The sequence below is a fragment of the Bos javanicus genome, chromosome 2 (genome assembly GCF_032452875.1).
Source record: "Bos javanicus breed banteng chromosome 2, ARS-OSU_banteng_1.0, whole genome shotgun sequence".
Classification (NCBI taxonomy): domain Eukaryota; kingdom Metazoa; phylum Chordata; class Mammalia; order Artiodactyla; family Bovidae; genus Bos; species Bos javanicus.
The window spans coordinates 44,392,765-44,415,269 of NC_083869.1; the positions used below are offsets into that span (position 1 = coordinate 44,392,765).

The 22,505-nt window shown below is 42.1% G+C and overlaps 1 protein-coding gene across 3 annotated transcripts in view; it reads left to right on the forward strand.

Annotated features, from left to right (window-relative positions):
- CACNB4 (calcium voltage-gated channel auxiliary subunit beta 4) overlaps positions 1–22,303 on the forward strand; it is a 49,536-nt gene extending 27,233 nt beyond the window's left edge. For all 3 annotated transcript variants that reach the window (XM_061438018.1, XM_061438016.1, XM_061438019.1), the window contains 2 exons: positions 19,088–19,273; positions 22,012–22,303. In XM_061438018.1, the coding sequence (XP_061294002.1) occupies positions 19,088–19,273; positions 22,012–22,272 (447 nt within the window). In that variant the 3' untranslated portion in view covers positions 22,273–22,303. The remainder of the gene's footprint in view (positions 1–19,087; positions 19,274–22,011) is intronic.
- Positions 22,304–22,505: the final 202 nt, after the last annotated feature.

Below are 22,505 nucleotides of genomic sequence, written 5' to 3' on the forward strand. Positions count from 1 at the left end.
CCAAGGAGTAAGCGTCTTTTAATTTCATGGCTGCAATCACGATCTGCAGTGATTTGGGAGCCCCAAAAAATAAAGTCTGACACTGTTTCCACTGTTTCCCCATCTATTTGCCATGAAGTGATGGGACTGGATGCCATGATCTTTGTTTTCTGAATGTTGAGTTTTAAGCCAACTTTTTCACTCTCTTCTTTCACTTTCATCAAGAGGCTCTTTAGTTCCTCTTCACTTTCTGCCATAAGGGTGGTGTCATCTGCATATCTGAGGTTATTGATATTTCTCCCGGCAATCTTGATTCCAGCTTGTGCTTCCTCCAGCCCAGTGTTTCTCATGATGTACTCTGCATAGAAGTTAAATAAGCAGGGTGACAATATACAGCTTTGACGTACTCCTTTTCCTATTTGGAACCAGTCTGTTGTTCCATGTCCAGTTCTCACTGTTGCTTCCTGACCTGCATACAGATTTCTCAAGAGGCAGGTCAGGTGGTCTGGCACTCCCATCTCTTTCAGAATTTTCCACAGTTTATTGTGATCCACACAGTCAAAGGCTTTGGCATAGTCAATAAAGCAGAAATAGACAGTGACTGTAGCCAGAAAATTAAAAGATGCTCTTTGGAAGGAAAGCTATGATGAACCTAGACAGTGTATTAAAAAGCAGAGACATCACTTTCACTATGAACCACAAAGGTCCATATAGTCAAAGCTATGGTTTTTCCAGTAGTCAGGTACAGATGTGAGAGTTGGACCATAAAGAAGGCTGAGCGCCAAAGAATTGATGCTTTTGAATTGTGGTTCTGGAGAAGGCTCTTGAGAGTCCCTTGGACTGCAAGGAGATCAAGCCAGTCAATCCTAAAGAAAGTCAGTCCTGAACCTTCATTGGGACTGATGCTGAAGCTGAAACTCCAATACTTTGGCCACCTGATGTGAAGAGCCAACTCTCTGGACAAGACCCTGATGCTGGGAAAGATTGAGAGCAGGAGGAGAAGGGAGCGACAGAGGATCAGATAGGCTCACCAACTCAATGGACATGAGTTTGAACAAACTCAGAGAGATAGTGAAGGACAGGGCAGCCTGGTGTGCTGCAGTCCATGCAGTTGCAAAGATTCGGACATGACAGAGCAACTGAACAACAACAACAAATGCCTATGAGAAAAAAAAAAGGGTGGAGGGGAACAGAAGCAGAACTGGAAGGAGAGCCTCCAGATCTGATGCAGTTCTGACTCAGAGAAAGGAAAGAAGGAAGGAAAAAGTGGAGAGGAAGACCTTCAGACCTTGAGAAAGTCTCCCCCTAGGAGCTGGGGATTCCCAGAGTACTAGAGGATCCTCCGGAGAAGGCAGTGGCACCCCACTCCAGTACTCTTGCCTGGAAAATCCCATGGGCAGAGAAGCCAGGTAGGCTGCAGTCCATGGGGTCACAAAGAGTCAGACACGACTGAAGCAACTTAGCAGCAGTAGCAGCAGAGGATCCTCATTTTGGGCAGAAATGTTCTGGCTCTAGTTGCCATACTCAGGCAGTGTCTAGGAGCAGCCTAGGGAGAGCATGGCCTTGCTTGAATACCTGGTGGATCCTGAAGGCACAGCAACGCAAGGCTATCTGCTGACTGCTCTCATCACAGCAGGTCCTCACTCCAGGGGAATGGGGGCATACACCTCTGTGACACCAGAGTAAATAACACTATTCTTAGTTTCTCCGGGAGAAAGCTAAGTCCCCATTAAGAAATTTATTGGAAGTAACAATTAGTTGTGCTCCAATATAAATAAAAAAATAAGTGAGCCCCAAGACTCAACCCTGGATATGTCTGACTCCAAAGCTCTGTCCACTGTACCACTCCACTGGACACATAGCTGTGTCATGTGGATGCATTTCTGGCCCCCAAGTTCGCTGTGTGAGAAACAGCACATTTTCCACTTTGACCCCTAGCCCACTTGGGCAGGCAGGATGCTTAACCACACTTGCAGCTGCCTTTACCCTAACCAAGAGCAGAACAAGGACCCCCAAATGGTAAGGGTGGGGTTGGCAAGAAAGTTGAGAGAGTGAGGGGAGGAGCTCCAATTCAGAGAACCAATTCATTGACCAAATCCACATGGTCCTTAAAAATGGGTGCTGTGGGACTTACATGGTGGTCCAGTGGCTAAGCTTCTGAGCTTGCGATGCAGGTGGCCGAGGTTCAATCCCTTGTCAGGGAGCTAGATCCCACATGACTTAACTAAAAGTTTGTATGCCTCAACTAAAGATCCTGCATTTCGCAACTAAGACGCAGTGCAGCCAAATAAATATCTTAAAGAAGAAAAAGAATGGATGTTGCGTTGCATCAGACCTTCCTTATTGGGAACAAGGGGTCTTTGGCAAGGCAGGGAGACACATAGCCCCTCCTCTCTGGGGCACTGGCAAGAGAGCTCCCTTCTCTGTCAGTATCTTCCTCTGCCCCGCCCACCCCCCCATTGCTATTAAAGGAACATCCTCTTTGCTTTTGTTGTATCTAAAAGCCTCCCCACCTTCATTTGTTTCCAGAGGCAGTTAGCACAAAATGTTTCCAACCAGTTTAGGCTTTAAGGACACAAAATCTAGAAGGGGAAATGGAGAGCAGTCAATTTCCTGTAACAAACACCCCTTCTCTCAGCAGACAAGGAAGCACAGACCCTGCCATCTGCTTGAATGGTGGAAAGTAAAGAGGGAAATGTACCAAAGGAAAGATGCCAATTAAACATCGCAGATCTCATTGACCATGTCTGAGTTCACACTGTGAGAGCAGCACTGCTTCCAGGAGGTTCCAGATGTGTGGCTAATCTCTGTTGAGTTTGAGGAGCAGATCTGGGTGGACTTGAGAGCAGTTGGGCCTGTCTGATTTCATTCGGCACAGCAATCAGACTTACCCAAAAGGAGGAAGGCGTTCCATAATGGCTGTCTAAGTAGAGAGCTTGTCTCTAGTTGCATTCAGTTGGAGGTAGGGGTGGGAGTGGAGTGGGACCTGGGACCTGATGTCAGGTGTTGTGGAAGGAATCTCATCTGGTGAAGACCAAAGGCTGTGGCCTCTGACATCCCTTCCCTACTTTGACACTCTCATTCTACCTAGAGTTTGGATGTGATCAGCATAGACATGTTATGGAGATCATGAGGGTTGTAGAGCCCAGGGAAGAGAAGAGTATAAAATTAAACAGAAGATATGTCAAATCAAGTAACATGTCTGTTGTTTCAAAACATCGTTAAGATGTTTCAGAGAACAACACGTGTGCACCTCTGAGGACATGGTATCCATGCCTCTATAAGGTTAAATCAAACAAATTCAAAGATTTATTCATCTCAATTCTGTGTAGCTCACTGTCGACTTAAAAAATATTCACAACCTAAAAGTTGAGGATTACATTTTATTCCGTGGGAATTTTTAGGACTATAAGCCCAAGAGACAGCATCTCAAGTAATCCTGAGAGAACTGCTCTGAGGAGGTGAGAGAGGAGCCAGGTTAAACAGAAGTTTTGCAACAAAGGGTAGGTAGTCTTAATGTCAAAAGGTTATTGTTAATGAAAAAAAAAAAAGATATCTCAAGTTAAGGAATTTAGCACTTTTATATGAATGGGAAGGTGCAAGAGTCTGGGCTCACTGAAATCATTCCTTTCATGTGCATCTCAGCTAACTGGGGCCAGTATGCTGCGTTTTTTTACATTTTGAGCTCCCCTGGGGCTCACTGTGGGGAGTGGCTGCAGTCTGTGACTGGTATTCTTTTCCTTCCTAAAGTGGCTTTAAGGCTCACCAGCTCACATTGGAGGGCTGCAATTGCTGATGACTGTGACATCCTTTTTACTGATGCAGTAGGAAATATTTCATTTCTCATCACCTAAAATCAACCCTCTTGGTGAGAACTAAATGCCATTATTTAAGCATTAGACCTGTTACCTTGCTAGATGCTAAGGAGACAAAGACACATTCCTGCCTTCAAGAAGCATGTAGTCTAATAAGATTCCAGTTGGTTGAGTCAGCAGTTGGCAAACAATCTGTGAGGTCATGAATATCCTTGCAGATATTACTTCATAGATCTTTTTTAGATTAAAAGAGCAGTTCATATACACTCAGTTCAGTTCAGTTCAGTCGCTCATTCGTCTCCGACTCTTTGCAACCCCATGAATTGCAGCATGCCAGGCCTCCCTGTCCATCACCAACTCCCGGAGTTCACTCAAACTCATGGCCATTGAGTTGGTGGTTCCATCTAGCCATCTCATCCTCTGTCGTCCCCTTCTCCTCCTGCCCCCAATCCCTCCGAGCATCAGGGTCTTTTCCAATGAGTCAACTCTTCACATGAGGTGGCCAAATTATTGGAGTTTCAGCTTCAGCATAAGTCCTTCCAAAGAACACCCAGGACTGATCTCCTTTATGATAGACTGGTTGGATCTCCTTGCAGTCCAAGGGACTCTCAAGAGTCTTCTCCAACACCACAGTTCAAAAGCATCAATTCTTCGGTGCTAATCTTTCTTCACAGTCCAACTCTCACATCCATACAGGACCACTGGAAAAATCAAAGCCTTGACTAGATGGCCCTTTGTTGGCAAAGTAATGTCTCTGCTTTTTAATATGCTATCTAGGTTGGTCATAACTTTCCTTCCAAGGAGTAAGGTTCTTCTAATTTCATGGCTACAGTCACCATCTGCAGTGATTTTGGAGCCCAGAAAAATAATGTCAGCCACTGTTTCCCCATCTATTTGTCATGAACTGATGGGACCAAATGCCATGATCTTAGTTTTCTGAATGTTGAGCTTTAAGCCAACTTTTTCCACTCTCTTCTTTCACTTTCATCAAGAGGCTTGTTAGTTCCTCTTCACTTTCTGCCATAAGCGTGGTGTCATCTGCAAGTGTACACACTGCTATATTCAAAATGGATAAACAACAAGGACCTATTGTATAGCACATGGAACTCTACTCAATGTTATGTGCCAGCCTGGATGGGAAGGGGTTTTGAGGAAGAATGGATACATGTATGCTGCTGCTGCTGCTAAGTCGCTTCAGTCATGTCCGACTCTGTGCGACCCCATAGACGGCAGCCCACCAGGCTCCTCCATCCCTTGGATTCTCCAGGCAAGAACACTGGAGTGGGTTGCCATTTCCTTCTCCATTGCGTGAAAGTGAAAAGTGTAAGTGAAGTCTCTCAGTCGCATCTGACTAGTAGCGACCCCATGGACTGCAGCCTACCAGCCTCCTCCATCCATGGGATTTTCTAGGCAAGAGTACTGGAGTGGCTTGCCATTGCCTTCTCCAGATACATGTGTATGTATGACTAAGTCCCTTTGCTGTTTACCTGAAACTATCATAACAAGAGTCTTGGAGAAGACTCTTGAGAGTCCCTTGGACTCAAGGAGATCAAACCAGTAAATCCTAAAGGAAATCAATCCTGAATATTCATCGGAAGGACTGATGCTGAAGCTCCAATACTTTGGCCACCTGATGGAAAGAGCCGACTCATTGGAAAAGACCTTGATGCTGGGAAGGATTGAAGGCAGGAGGAGAAAGGGATGACAGAGGATGAGATGGTTGGATGGCATCACCAACTCAATGGACATGAGTTTGAGCAAGCTTTGAGAGATGGTGAAGGACAGGGAAGCCTGGCATGCTGCAGTCCATGGGTCGCAAAGGATTGGATACAACTGAGCAACTGAACAACAACAATCACAATATTATTAATTGGCTATACCCCAATACAAAATAAAAAGTTTAAAGTCTGAAAAAAAGAAAGAACAATTTAGATCAGGGTTGCTCCACATTGTGTGTTGGATAATTTTTTGTTATAGGGACCTGTCCTGTGCATTGTAGGATGTTTAGCATCATCCCTGGCCAGTAACAACTACTGAGTTGTGGCAACTGAAAATATCTTCATACATAGGGAAAGCCATCACTCCCTGTTGACTAACACTGGTTTAGAGGAATATCTATACAAGTTTTGGTTAATGATGTTATAAGAAGTCTCAGTATGTGATTCCTTGAGATGCATTTCAGATGAACTAAACTTGTTCCTTATGAATTTGATCTTTTTACAGAATGTGTTTATTAACATTTATCTCTAATAATTACTAGAGAAAAATAACTTGTCTTATTAATATTGATATATTTTAGCTGCTGAGAGGGTTGGTAGTTGAGTAGTTGTGTTTGAGTACAACATATTACATCTGAAATAATTGGAACCAAGAGAAGATAGTGGACTTCAATGCAGATGGTACTGTGAGTGGCCTTACTCTGTGTCCTCATGTCAGGAATCTCCAACATCCTGATGCACTGGGAAGGCAGCTTTGCTCTGTTGTTATGTCAGCAGGATAAACACTTTCTTGTTTTGTATAACTGGTTTGATAACCTGGAATCTTAAACAAGTAGTCTGGATAAGCAAGGTTACTTTGTATTTAATATTCTGTATACACTCTGTATTCACATTGTTAAACATGTTCATTTGGTATTGTTTGAATAGCATTGATAATACTAAGAAGAATCTGTATATTCATTTTGGAATTTTTGAGAAAATCTTCAGATTATAAAAACTAGTAGTAATCTCAAAATGTATCTGCATTTCCCCTACTTCAAGACCATAATTATCATTGTCATCCAAAGATGGCTGATGACTGCGTCATTTTAGTTCCTCTAGGAGAATTTGCAACTTCCTTAATTGGCCACTGCATCTCCAATCTGAAAAGTCAGCAAATTGCACTAGCTAAGTCTCGCATGGCTAAGAAATTACAGGCAGCAGTCCTTAGAAAGGGAAGTCTAAAAAAGTACTGTTCGATGCACGATACTGGATGCTTAAAAAAGAAAAAATAAATAAATAAAAAATAAAAAAGTACTGAAAAGATTAACTCTCTGTACCTAGAAAAATGAACTCAGGGACTATTGAAGAAAAAAGGGACCTTGAAAAGCACCTGGTGTAGTATTTCCTGGCGTGTGTTCTTCCCAGTATGCAGTTCAATAGGTAGAAAGCATTTTGGTACCAAAAGTGTTTGAGACAACATTTATGTAAACAAACAGACTATTCTCTTTACTGCAAAAGCTTTAATATGCTAATAGATATTTTATAGCTCCATTAGGATAGTGTACATTGCTTCTCCTAAATTTTGGCTATAGAACCATTTTTCCACAGAGCATCCTGTCGATATAGTGTTTCATGGAACAATTCTAGGGAAAGACTGATCATTTAGCAAATGAGAGAACTGAGACCAAGAGAGATGAACTGACTTTCCAGAGGTCATATATCTTTGCCAAGTCAGCATAAGATCTCTGTCTTCTCATCCGACAGACTTTAGAGACTGAATGGCAACAGATAGGTTACTATATATGATATCAGTTCAGTTCAGTTCAGTGGCTCAGTCATGTCCGACTCTTTGCGACCCCATGAATTGCAGCATGCCAGGCCTCCCTGTCCATCACCAACTCCCGGAGTTCACCCAGACTCACGTCCATCGAGTCAGTGATGCCATCCAGCCATCTCATCCTCTGTTGTCCCCTTCTCCTCCTGCCTCCAACCCCTCCCAGCATCAGAGTCTTTTCTAATGAGTCAACTCTTCACATGAGGTGGCCAAATTACTGGAGTTTCAGCTTTAGCATCATTCCTTCCAGAGAAATCCCAGGGCTGATCTCCTTCAGAATGGACTGGTTGGATCTCCTTGCAGTCCAAAGGACTCTCAAGAGTCTTCTCCAACACCACAGTTCAAAAGCATCAATTCTTTGGCGCTCAGCTTTCTTCACAGTCCAACTCTCAGATCCATACATGACCACTGGAAAAACCATAGCCTTGACTAGATGGATCTTTGTTGGCAAAGTAATGTCTCTGCTTTTCAATATGCTATCTAGGTTGGTCATAACTTTTCTTCCAAGGAGTAAGGGTCTTTTAATTTCATGGCTGCAGTCACCATCTGTAGTGATTTTGGAGCCCCCCAAAATAAAGTCTGACACTGTTTCCACTGTTTCCCCATCTATTTCCCATGAAGTGATGGGACCAGATGCCATGATCTTCGTTTTCTGAATGTTGAGTTTTAAGCCAACTTTTTCACTCTCCTCTTTCACCTTCATCAAGAGGCTTTTTAGTTCCTCTTCACTTTCTGCCATAAGGGTGGTGTCATCTGCATATCTGAGGTTATTGATATTTCTCCTGGCAATCTTGATTCCAGCATTAGATAATGATTGTATAATGATATATATATATCATTATGAATATATATATATATATTCCCGCAGAGAGAATCATGGGTTTCATAAGTGAGGCTTCTTCTAAGAATGGGATCAGCAAACATTTCGAGTAAAGTGCCAAGGAGTAAATATTTTAGGCTTTGTGGACCATGTGGTCTTTACAAAACTACTCAGCTCTGCCTTGGGGGCAGGAAAGTAGCCACACATAGTGTAATTGAATGTAGTGTTCAATTGCTTCCTCTAGATTCACAGAAGAAAAGGCACGATGCAGACAGAAAAGGGTCTTGAGAGACGAGGACCCACAAGCCTGTTTCATATGTGTGTTTTTATATGACCAGCCTGAATTTCCATTTGGGTTATACACTATAGTGCTGGATTTCATTTTGCTTGCACCAGATACCCTTTTCCTTTTCAGAGAAGTTGAAATAGTACATTTAAGAAGTGCAAAGTTCAAGTTGCCTCAGTACTATGGTATTCGGTTACATAATGCATGGTGAGAAAAGCAGATAGGCAGACAATTGAATATATAAATGAAATGTAATCCTTTAATCCTGTTTAGCTACAAGCTGGCTTGTGTTACCAAAAGCTGACCCTGGCTCTTTGAGCTCTGTAATTTTTCTGTACGTGTAAAATGACAATCATCACTCTCTCTGCAAGAGGGAAGCACGTCTCCTCCACAGAGACTTGCAAACCTCCAACATTACAGTAGCCATGGTCGTTCTCGTCTCTCACCCTTTATTTTCCATTGCTGAATGGACTCAGATTTACTCTATTAAACACAGGACCTCTGAAGTGAATGTTAGTACCCAGGATCCTATGACAGTAGTATTGCTATCACACCACCCTGTTCGAGTAATTTTATTTAAATTACTTAGAATCACATGGATTCTCCTACCTGAAGTGCCAGCCCTGAAGGTGCATTGACTAGTACAGAGCCTCTGGATTCTGTACAAGTACAGAAAGTAATTCACAACATGACGTTTGAAAAAGTGACTAATCAATTTCAGATGTTTCCTTCATGAAACAAGGCCACACAGGATCTAGTTTCTCTCAGTCCCAAAGGGACTACTCTTGTTGCAGGAATTTCAGTCACCCAACTTAGATATACCCAGTTAGGGACAGTTCACTCCCTTCAGTTCAGTTCAGTTCAGTTTAGTCGCTCAGTCGTGTCCGACTCTTTCCGACTGCATGAACCGCAGCACGCCAGGCCTCCCTGTCGATCACCAACTCCCAGAGTTCACCAAACCCATGTCCAGCGAGTCGGTGATGCCATCCAACCATCTCATCCTCTGTCATCCCCTCTCCTCCTGCCCTCAATCTTTCCCAGCATCAGGGTCTTTTCAAATGAGTCAGCTCTTCACATCAGGCGGCCAAAGTTTGGAGTTTCAGCTTCAGCATCAGTCCTTCCAGTGAACACCCAGGACTGATCTCCTTTAGGATGAACTGGTTGGATCTCCTTGCAGTCCAAGGGACTCTCAAGAGTCTTCTCCAACACCACAGTTCAAAAGCATCAATTCTTCGGTGTTCAGCTTTCTTTACAGTCCAACTCTAACATCCATACCTGACCACTGGAAAAATCATAGTCTTGACTAAACAGACCTTTGTTGGCAAAGTAATGTCTCTGCTTTTTAATATGCTGTCTAGATTGGTCATAACTTTCCTTCCAAAGAATAAGTGTCTTTTAATTTCATGGCTGCAGTCACCAGTGACTAGTGATTTTGGAGCCCTGAAAAATAAAGTCTGCCACTGTTTCCATGTTTCCAATCTATCTGTCATGAAGTGATGGGACTGGATGCCATGATCGTAGTTTTCTGAATGTTAAGCATTAAGCCAACTTTTTCACTCTCCTCTTTCACTTTCATCAAGAGGCTCTTTAGTTCCTCTTCACTTTCTGCCATAAGGGTGGTGTCATCTGCATATCTGAGGTTATTGATATTTCTCCTGGCAATCTTGATTCCAGCTTGTGCTTCCTCCAGCCCAGCATTTCTCATGATGTACTCTGCATAGAAGCTAAATAAGCAGGGTGACAATATACAGCTTTGACGTACTCCTTTTCCTATTTGGAATCAGTCTGTTGTTCCATGTCCAGTTCTAACTGTTGCTTCCTGACCTGCATACAGTTTTCTCAAGAGGCAGGTCAGGTGGTCTGGTATTCCCATCTCTTTCAGAATTTTCCAGTTTATTGTGATCCACACAGTCAAAGGCTTTGGCATAGTCAATAAAGCAGAAATAGATGTTTTTCTGGAACTCTCTTGATTTTTCCATGATCCAGCAGATGTTGGCAATTTGATCTCTGGTTCCTCTGCCTTCACGTATTGCTGAAGCCTGGCTTGGAGAATTTTAAGCATTACTTTACTAGTGTGTGAGATGAGTGCAATTGTGCAGTAGTTTGAGCATTCTTTGGCATTGCCTTTCTTTGGGATTGGAATGAAAACTGACCTTTTCCAGTCCTGTGGCCACTGCTAAGTTTTCCAAATTTGCTGACATAGTGAGTGCAGCACTTTCACAGCATCATCTTTCAGGATTTGAAATAGCTCAATTCGAATTCCATCACCTCCACTAGCTTCGTTTGTAGTGACGCTTTCTAAGGCCCACTTGACTTCACATTCCAGGATGTCTGGCTCTAGGTGAGTGATCACACCATCGTGATTATCTGGGTCATGAAGATCTTTTTTGTACAGTTCTTCTGTGTATTCTTGCCACCTCTTCTTAAGATCTTCTGCCTCTGTTAGGTCCCTACCATTTCTGTCCTTTATTGTGCCCATCTTTGCCTGAAATGTTCCCTTAGTATCTCTAATTTTCTTGAAGAGATCTCTAGTCTTTCAGATCCTATTGTTTTCCTCTATTTCTTTGCATTGATCACTGAGGAAGGCTTTCTTATCTCTCCTTGCTATTCTTTGGGACTCTGCATTCAAATGGCTATATCTTTCCTTTTCTCCTTTGCTTTTCGCTTCCCTTCTTTACACAGCTATTTGTAAGGCCTCCGCAGACAGCCATTTTGCTTTTTTTGCATTTCTTTTCCATGGGGATGGTCTTAATTCCTGTCTCCTGTACAGTGTCCATCCATAGTTCATCAGGCACTCTATCAGATCTAGTCCCTTAAATCTATTTCTGACTTCCAGTGTATAGTCATAAGGGATTTGATTTAGGTCATACCTGAATGGTCTAGTGGTTTTCCCTACTTTCTTCAATTTAAGTCTGAATTTGGCAATAAGGAGTTCATGATCTGAGCCACAGTCCGCTCTCGGTCTTGTTTTTGCTGACTGTATAGAGCTTCTCCATCTTTGGCTGCAAAAAATATAACCAATCTGATTTCAGTGTTGACCATCTCGTGATGTCCACGTGTAGAGTCTTCTCTTGTGTTGTTGGAAGAGGGTGTTTGCTATGACCAGTGCATTCTCTTGGCAAAACTCTATTAGCCTTTGCCATGCTTCATTCTGTACTCCAAGGCCAAATTTGCCTGTTACTCCAGGTGTCTCTTGACTTCCTACTTTTACATTCCAGTCCCCTATAATGAAAAGGATATCGTTTTTGGGTGTTAGTTCTAGAAGGTCTTGTAGGTCTTCATAGAACCATTCAACCAGCTTCTTCAGCATTACTGGTCAGGGCATAGACTTGAATTACCGTGATATTGAATGGTTTCCCTTCAGTACTTTGATTTAAAGTATTGGGTTAATATGGACTCAACAAAAACACCAGGTGCCTCTTCTGCAGACAGTAGCACTGATAAATGTTGTTAAAACCTTTGAAGATTAAGAATGGACAGGGTGGGGGGTGGGGGGTGGGAGGGAGTCTCAAGAGGGAAGGGCTGTATATTGTATACCTATGATTGATTCACGTTGATATATTTCAGACACCAACCCAATATTGTAAAGCAATCATCCTCTAATAAAAATAAATAAATTTGAAAAAGAAAAAAGTGAACAGGATGGAGTTCCTTGGCAGTCCAGTTGTTAGGAGTTAGAGTTTTTCCCAGTTGTGGCATTGAATCTAATCCCTTGTCAGGGAACTGGGATCCTGTATCAGTAACCTCAGATACGCAGATGACACTACCCTTATGGCAGAAGCGAAGAAGAACTGAAGAGCCTCTTGATGAAAGTGAAAGAGGAGAGTGAAAAAGTTGGCTTAAAACTCAGCATTCAAAAAACTAACATCATGGCATCTGGTCCCATCACTTCAAGGCAAATAGATGGGGAAACAATGGAAACAGTGAGAGAATTTATTTTCTTGGGCTCCAGAATCACTGCAGACAGTGACTGCAGCCATGAGATTAAAAGACCCTTTCTCCTTAAAAGAAAAGTTATGACCAACCTAGACAGCATATTAAAAAGCAGAGACATTACTTTGCCAACAAAGGTCTATCTAGTCAAAGCTACAGTTTTTCCAGTAGTCATGTTTGGATGTGAGAGTTGGACTGTAAAGAAAGCTGAGCGCCAAAGAATTGATGCTTTTGAACTGTGGTGTGGGAGAAGACTCTTGAGAATCCCTTGGACTGCAAGAAGATCAAACCAGTCAATCCTAAAGGAAATCAGTCCTGAATATTCATTGGAAAGATTGATGCTGAAGCTGATACTCCAATAATTTGGCCACTTGATACAAAGAAGTGACTCATTTGAAAAGACCCTGATGTTGAGAAGGATTGAAGGTGGGAGGAGAAGGGGACGACAGAGGATGAGATGGTTGGATGGCATCACGGACTCAATGGACATGAGTTTGAGCAAGTTCCAGGAGTTGGTGATGAACAGGGAGGCCTGACGTGCTGCAGTCCATGAGGTCACAAAGAGTCAGACACGACTGAGTGGCTGAACTGAACTGAACTGAAGCTGGGCAGCACAGCCAATACATAAATAAATAAAAAGCAGAGCCATCTATTTAAAAAAAAAAAAAAGAATGAACAGTATGGATGGGTGCGGTGAGGAAAATGTGCTTGGGTTCAGAATGAAAGTCGTAGATCATTAAAAGAGAGGAACTGGAAGGTATCACAGTCACCATATTCTTCACCTTCATGCTTTCCCCACAGGTCAGTGGCAGGAATTATGATTGTCTTTCCCTTTTGGCTCATTAAAGTGGAAACTGTGCCTGAAATTAACTGCTAGAGCCACATGATATTGGTAGGCTTTCCTTTATCCCCCAAAGTACTCCTAAATCTTTCAAAATCCCTTTAACTTAGAGTTTCCTATCACTAGTTGACCAGTGAATTGAGTACTCAGGAATTCAAAGCTTTAATAATATAAAGAATGCAATTCTGACATGAAAGAAACATTGGCTGGTTATTTTATAATTCAGTCAGTTCAGTTCAGTTCAGTCGCTCAGTCGTGTCCGACTCTTTGCGACCCCATGAATCACAGCACGCCAGGCCTCCCTGTCCATCACCAACTCCTGGAGTTCACTGAGACTCACGTCCATCGAGTCAGTGATGCTATCCAGCCATCTCATCCTCTGTCGTCCCCTTCTCCTCCTGCCCCCAATCCCTCCCAGCATCAGAGCCTTTTCCAATGAGTCAACTCTTCGCGTGAGGTGGCCAAAGTACTGGAGTTTCAGCTTTAGCATCATTCCTTCCAAAGAAATCCCAGGGCTGATCTCCTTCAGAATGGACTGGTTGGATCTCCTTGCAGTCCAAGGGACTCTCAATTAGCATTGCCTATCTGCCATTCAGCCATTTCATTTCACTAAATAGTGCTTGCCAGTCGTTTTTTTACATGGTGGCGAATTATAGATCTCTGTGTTCCAGTAATAAAGAGGCAAAACTATGCTCACCCCTATTATTTCTTTTTTCCACTTAGAACTAGGAAAGATGCCCCATGTGAGGTTCTATCTCTACACAACAAATCAGTGAAAGCAGTGCATATACCCTGGGAGAGTTTATATATATTTAATTCCCTGGCTACTTAGTACTGTACCAATTTAAAAAAAAAGTTAGGATTCAACTGAAGCATTCATTTCTAAGTTTTATAAACTTTTTATTTCAAAACATTTAATAACAACTCCTAGATAAAACATGTTGCAGCTGCTGCTGCTGCTAAGTCACTTCAGTCGTGTCCGACTCTGTGTGACCCCATAGACGGCAGCCCACCAGGCTCCTCCGTCCCTGTGATTCTCCAGGCAAGAACACTGGAGTGGGTTGCCATTTCCTTCTCCAATGCATGAAAGGGAAAAGTGAAAGTGAAGTCGCTCAGTCGTGTCTGACTCTTAGCGACCCCACGGACTGCAGCCTACCAGGCTCCTCTGTCCATGGGATTTTCCAGGCAAGAGTACTGGAGTGGGGTGCCATTGCCTTCTCCATAAAACATGTTAGAAATTTTTGTTTTAATGAGATTCTCCCTCTTTGCTAGAAAGTATGTATTTCACAGTCATAAAGACTTGCCCATTCCCTCTCTATATCCTCCCACCCAGGAGAATGTATTATAAAAGAAAGAAATGGAACCTGTTCCAGTCGTCAGTGTAGTAACTGAAAAGTACTCCATCTTTTCTGAAGACCAGCATGACCTACCTTCCAATTCTCCCCAGTTTTGCAGATTTGCAGATCTGCACACTCAAAGTACTTCTGGGAGGTACTCAGTCCCAGGCAAACCAGGACGGCTTGCTCTAATTCAGGTTGCTCTAATTCAGATACCTTCCTTGGGCAAGTATGTGATACTCCGTGAATGAAGAACTAGACAGATCTTTACATACTTAAATTTTTTTTAAAAAGTTATTGCAGACTTTCTTCATTCCTATTATATTCAGTTTCAATCTTTCTCCCTTTATTTCCTGCCATTTTTGATTTCTGGACCACTGGATAAGCTAGAGGCATGTTTTTCACTCATTATTTCTCAGGCTTCAGTTTTTTCATTTTTCTGAAAGAGGTTATCCAGAAAAGGGACCTCCTCTGCCTGGTTTTCTGGTGATTTGTTTTGACTTTTCTGTTCACTCCTTATTTACTTTGGCAGCCACATTATTTCTGCCCAGCTCAGCTGAAGAAAATATCTCATCACAGAATGTCAGAGGTGCGTGCCGTGCTGGTACTTTGAAAACAGCTCAGCGTTACCCCTATCTCCAGCAGTCTCAAGGGCATGGTGTCACCGAGTGGGTAACCCCTCACTGCCTGTAACTGTCCCATTACCCACACCCTCTTCTGATTAGATAGCTCTCTGCATCCATATCCCATACCGGAGGCCTCACATATTACACAGTGAAGAGCTAACTGCACTTGAACCTTTAAACTTATGAAACATTGCCAGAGCTCATTTGCATAATTCATTCGTCTGCTTTTCTTTGAATTTCTCTTTGTATAATTAAAAAAATTTTTTTTCCTGCCTTATCCTCATTTTGTAACACTCTGGTCTAATCAGCTGTGTTATTTCCTAAACAGTTGAAAGGAAAAATTGTCATAGATACCAAGGCTGTGAGATTCCTCTTAGTTGGAAATAAACTGCATATGTCAGTATTCATTCAAAAGCTGAAATTTGCTTTGCTCTGTGCTTTTGAAAGCCTAAAAGCAATTTCAAATCATCTTCCATCGTATAGCTGTCTTTTTAGCAGTGCAAAAGCTTAGTTTCCTAGAAATGAGTGAGACTTTAGCAAACAGCCATGTGCTGATGCATACAAATTCTATCCATTGGCAAAGGAAAGCACTTTATTAAACTACTTGTAATTAAGTGTATGTTTAATTCTGTCTGCAGCCATGACAATGTATTAATAATGTGTGGAATAGCCAGGAAGATAGAAATCTCATTCAAATAATGCTTTGCAATGGGTGCTCCTTACCACATTTTGCCCTCTCTGGGCTTTGCAGTCCTGGCTGTGATAATTAGAACCCCTAATCCAAGTGTCTCTGGATGGTTCATTAACTTGAGACTTTATGAAAACAAGAAAATGACTTGTTGAGACTGCTGCTGCTGCTGCTAAGTCGCTTCAGTCGTGTCTGACTCTGTGTGATCCCATAGACGGCAACCCACCAGGCTCCCTCGTGCCTGGGATTCTCCAGGCAAGAACACTGGAGTGGATTGCCATTCCCTTCTCCGATGCATGAAAGTGAAAAGTGAAAGTGAAGTCGCTCAGTCGTGTTCGACTCTTAGCGACCCCATGGACTGCAGCCTACCAGGCTCCTCTGTCCATGGGATTTTCCAGGCAAGAGTTACTGAGACTACCCTTTGATTTTTGGAGGTTTTTTGTTTGTTTTTTGTTTTGCTTTGTACATTTTTTATTTTAATTTTTTTTGTATTTTTAAAGCTTTTTATTTTATATTGGAGTATAGCCAATTAACAATGTTGTGATAATTTCAAACAGACAGAAAAGTGACTTGGCCATAGGTATATATGTATCCATTCTCCCCCAAACTTCCCTCCCATCTAGACTGCCACATAACATTGAGCACAGTTCCCTGTGCTATATAGTAGGACCTTGGTGGTTATTTATTTTAAATATAGCAGTGTGTACATGAGACTACACGTTGTTGAGATCCCATATTATAGAATGAGATTTATGTAATTGAATTATACAGTGAACATAAATAACACTATATAAACAGCGGACTCCAGATGAAATACAGTCTGGAATTTGTGGCCAATTTTAGCCTGGAGTGGCTGACAGAATGGTCCTTTGTGCCGGCCAGTTTCCTCTTTCTTCTTCCTGTCTCGTCTAAGTGTGTGCACGCCCTCTGCGATGGGGCTGATCTTGTTCCATTCAAGTTAGCATTGCAAGGCCATCAGAGAATGCAATGTGTATATCGGAGCATTAGGGACATTTCTCAGAGTCTACATTTGTAACCATTTATGGTTTAGGTTAATGAGGGGAGGGAGCTTTTGATTTCAAGAGACAGATACCCTCTTGATTTGCGATAGTGGGAAGAGGATTAATTACAAGGATATATGTTGACCGACACTGTGGACCTGGCTGTTTTCTCATTCTCTCATGGACTGTGTGGTCTCTTCCACTATGTCTTTTGCTCCTCTTTGTTTTATTCTCTTCTCTCTACAGATAGAATTCTTTGACTTACTCATAATTTCCCCTCCCTCATAAATTTGACTTTCACATATCTCTCTGCACCTCCTTCTATATCCATAACTTTAAGCTGCAGTTCTGAACATTCAGTGGCTTAGTCTCTGTTGTTCTGAATTAAAGTCCCAGTGTGGCATAGACTATTATGGATTTTAATACCTGTCTCTTACCCAGAGTGAATGCTTCTTGAGCATAGGGGTGAAGTATGTTTTCTTTGCCACAGTATACTCACAATGCCTAGCACAGAATAGGTATCAAGTAAATATTTTATGAATGAATAAAATATGCAAAAACCCATCTGAAATCCACTAATAAGCATTCTTGTGGGGGAAAGGTTTCTACATGACTTTCAGCTGGCTGTCTTCTCAAACACCAGTCGGCTTAGACTGAAGTCACCTTATTCTTTCCTAGTTGCTAAATACTTCTCACTGCCTTGCAAATTAGGGTCAAAATGTTCAGTAAAGATTGATGTGATGAAAACATTCAAAGAGTAAATGTTGGGAGAGAGATTGTTTCCATGGTGACTTCTGCTTCAGGGAGCCCTCACATTGATGAGAGTGAGTCAGCTGACCCCCCACCAACCCAGAGCCATCCAGTGGCTGTAAACTGACCATCCACCTGCACATCCAGTGCTGGTGGCAGTAACCCTGATTTAATCCAGTCCTGGAAGCTCCGGGTGGCAGTAACCCTGATTTAATCCAGTCCTGGAAGCTCCTTCTTTGGCTAAAACGAGCTTGTAAAAGCAAGTTGGGGGAGTGGAAGTGGTGCAGCAGGCAAGGTATGGATTCAGCTGCAGAAAGTCAAGGGTGTACTCTCACTTACCTGTGTAATGGCTTTTATCTTTATGAGCCTGACCCTTCAGAGGATCGGTGTCCCGGTTATATTCTCTCTGTGTTCCCAACCACACTGCAGTGACAGAAGGGCCACTCTACTCCTGTGGGGCAGAAGAACAACTTCCAGATTATAGAACAGGCATTGGACCACGTCCTTAGTGACAGAAACATGGACACCAGCCACGTCTTGTGTGACCCCTCCCCGACTCCCTAACCACCACCACTGCAATCAGTTATTCCTTGCTCTTATTCCTGTTTAACTATTTCACACAATGATCCTCTTGTAGCAGAAAGACTATGCTGTGGTTTTCTATTATTAATCCTTTACCTTTTGTGTTGTTTTATCATGAGAGAGATTACACCATTTCACAAACATCCTAAAAATTCCCAAGTAGGGACTTCCCTGGTGGACTAGTACTTAAGAATCTGCCTTGCAGTGCAGGGGATGTGAGTTCGATCCCTGGTTGGGCAACTAAGATCCCACATGTTACGGAGCAATTAAGGCAGCATGTGGCAACTAGTGAGCCCACGCACCACAACTAGAGTTTGTGCACTCAAAAAAAGATCCCGCAGGCCAAAACTAGGACCCAGTGCAGCCAAAAAGTAAATAAATGTTAAAAAATAAAATTACCCAAGTAAATGTTATTTCCTCCAACATAGTTAATTTGTGAGATGAAATGTTTATTCCTGTGATACATTTGTTACTGAAACATTTTTAGAACTCCTCTTTCAGTGCCATTAACTTGCTTCTCTCATATTCTGAAGTAAGTAAATATTCAGTAAGTATCTATAGGAATATATGGATAAAGATGTAAACACATATGTGTTTTCACTATATTCTACTCAGAACTCTTCTTTATGTACCTCATCTTTTTTTTCCCCCTAAATAATGAAAGATCCAGATATCTAATGAGCATTCCCATTTTTATGTCATTGTCCAAATTTGTACATGGTCAACTGTGCCATTCTTCACTTGACTTTAACTTTCGGAACTGCTGATATATCCCCTCAAATTTGATATTTGCTGTTGGACGTTAGAAACAATATTATCTGCATGAAGTAGAATTTCAGGTTTCATGGCCTAACATTTGAAGTATAAATAAAATGGATTTTCTTTTTATCTGCAGGAAATGTTCGATGTTATACTAGATGAGAATCAGCTGGAGGATGCATGTGAACACCTGGGAGAGTACCTTGAGGCCTACTGGCGAGCCACCCACACAACCAGTAGCACCCCCATGACCCCCCTGCTTGGAAGGAACTTGGGCTCAACAGCACTCTCGCCATATCCCACAGCAATCTCTGGGTTACAGGTAGCGTCACTTCTGCTTTTACAACCTAACATTTAAGCTTCTATAGGAAACTCGATTGAGATGGAGACTGGGATTGTCCTGACTCTGAAGAGAGAACCCTGTACGTTACTATATCAAAAAGTCTAAAGCAGTGACCACTCATATAGACTATTTTACATTTTACACACTCAAATCCCTTTGGTTCATATACTCGCTATAAAGTATTAGCAAAAAACTTCTTCAGATTCGTATCTTTGGGCTGCATTGATTCTAACAGATGTTTTATACTTTTACATATACTATTTTACAGTACACTCAGAAAGCATTGGGCTTCCCTGGCAGCTCAGCTGGTAAAGAATCAGCCTGCAGTGCAGGAGACCTAGGTTCGATCCCTGGGTTGGGAAGATCCCCTGGAGGAGGACATAGCAGCCCACTCCAGTATTCTTGCCTGGAGTATTGCCATGGACAGAGGAGCATGGTGGGCTGCAGTCCATGGGGTTGCAAAGAGTCAGACATGACTGAGTGACTAAGCACACCCAACACACACAGAATGCATTACCTAGTCATGATCTATCCTAGACAGAGTTATCCAGAGAATGGCCTTTTCTTTAGAACTTTGTACTCTGTTCATTTATAATGACTTTTACTTAAATTCATCCCTCCTCTGCTTACACTGGTGGTCCAGTGGTTAAGACTCTGCGCTTCCAATGCAAGGGGCAAGGGTTCAATTCCTGGTTCAGGAACTAAGATCCCACAGGTGCTAGTGTTGGCCAAAAATGAACTCACCTTTCCTATGTCTAAACCCTGCTAAGAAAATTACTACCTACTAGTCAGGGGTCCATTCATTACTTCTCCACATCACTTCTTCAGGATTAGACAGTAGTGGCACTGTCAGGCACAGGACCAGCTAAGTGAGGAGGGATAGACGGACATTATGACCAATCTTACCTAACCCCGCCCCACAGGCTGCAGGGCCTGTCCGTGCGCAAACAGAATGCACAGAGTAGAATCATCTCGGTTGGAAATAGTGACAGATCTCTGAGTTTTCTTAGGGGTTAGCAAGGCCCACCTTGGCCATCACCTATGGCCTTTAGGGGAGTGGAGGATGAATGCAGGATCAGGAGGCTCGCTCTCTTGCTGTTCAGGTGCTGTGCTCAGGGCCAGACGTGGGGACCCAGAGGCATTACAATATGAAGTGAATCTGATATGAATATGAATGAATGATATATCATATGAATCTATATGATACCAAGCAGCTACGGGAATGTGGCCAGACCCCCAGCTGACTGAGGAATGGTTGTCAATCGAGCTGTCTTGCATCATGACTAGTGTTGTATTAATAGGTTATAATAGTCATAATGTAGATCATGTAGAGTTAACTGAAATGTTATTACAACTCTATTACTCTTTTACAAAGCTACATCTTTGTAAGAAAAACAAAAAAACTACCACATAAATAAATAGCTTTTGTGGCTAGAAATGAACTTGGGAAACATCCTATTATAATATGCAGTGTGTGTGTGGGCACTGGACTCTTTCTTTCCTTGTTTTACTGCCTGCATGCTGATCTGACTGTGTCACTTCCACTGACCAGTTAGAGTTGGCTCTGAGCTGTACATTGTGGGAGGAGAAATGGAAAAATGAAGCACTGTGATTCCACCTACACAAGTTGGTAGAGATGAAATGTACTTTGTGTATGAATATAACCCTCCTGACTTAGCACCTCTCAGACATCTACCTGAAGTGGTTCCCCCAGTTTCACTTGAGTTAACATGGTGCCCTTGGTCCTGGGGCCAAGTTCTCCTAGTAACCATGGGCACTTAATTGTTAGACCCTAGTTGGGGCTAGAGGCAGAGGCTGTGACTGTTGAATGAGTTTCCTGCTGAAGGTGAGTATCCTTTAGAGAAAATATATCTTGGTCTTTGGTTTCATCAGTATCCTGTTTCTTAACTGAGGCAACCTACTTAAGCAGGTAGGCACAGCTAAGGATACATGTTTTCCTGAGATTTGAAGAAAAATGTTAATAGCATTTACTGAGCACTTAAATAAGTCACTGAAGATATTAATTTCATGTTATCAGAGAAATTTAGTTTATATTCTGAGGATTATTTTTCCAGGACATTTCAGTTGGAGGAAGCAAGAATTGTAAATATATCAGTTAGCTGGCTTCATAATTATTGTACACTTCTTTGAAGAGAATGTTACTGAGTCTTGCATTAAATGTAGGATGTAGAAACAAATATTTTATGGGCAGTACAAATCATAATTTTACTAACATTTTTAAAAGTATAAGGAACATTCAACTAGATAAAGATGAAGTGTGTGACTTTAGGAGAAAGCTTTTATCAGTTCAAGAGAGGAAGAAAAAATAGCAGACACTATTCTGAACTTTAACTTATTTTCCAATAGTAAAATAATCCTCATTTTTGCAATAGAAGTTGAATTATTAGGCTCTCCTAAATATACTAAGTTCCATTCAGCAGCTAACTTTCACTTTTATATTTTTCATAGGAAGCATAAGTATGCAGTGTTATGTAATTAACAATTCACAAACTACCAGCACTTTAAGCCTCTTCACATGTTGTGTCCCAAATACATAAGACCAGATACTTCGAGCAGACCGTTTGTACATCAGAATGTTTTATTAAGTCAAATATTTAGCATCTTATTGTACAGACCCTTCTGTTGTACATGCATTTGCATGTTCTATGTGAACGAAGCGGATGTGATTTAACCAGTGAACCATCTGATATTTTTAGAGTCAGCGTCTGAGGCACAGCAACCACTCCACAGAGAACTCTCCAGTTGAAAGACGAAGTCTAATGACCTCTGATGAAAATTATCACAATGAAAGGGCTCGGAAGAGCAGGAACCGCTTGTCTTCCAGTTCCCAGCATAGCCGAGATCATTACCCTCTGGTGGAAGAAGATTATCCTGACTCATACCAGGACACTTACAAACCTCATAGGAACCGAGGATCTCCTGGGGGATATAGCCATGATTCTCGACATAGGCTTTGAGTCTGCAGAAACAAACAAAAAGTTCATCTGTTGACGATTTGCCATAGCACTGCTAGGATACAACCAGTCATCTTAACGTGGCAAGTACAGCACAGTACTGACTGTGCTTATGGGCTGCTGTCATTGATGCTAAGAAGGGGCAAAAAAAAAATGTACATTATGCCCTTAAGTCTAGATGGATCTTAGATGCCCAATCATACAGATATTTTTAAGTGCAACATTTACATAGCAGT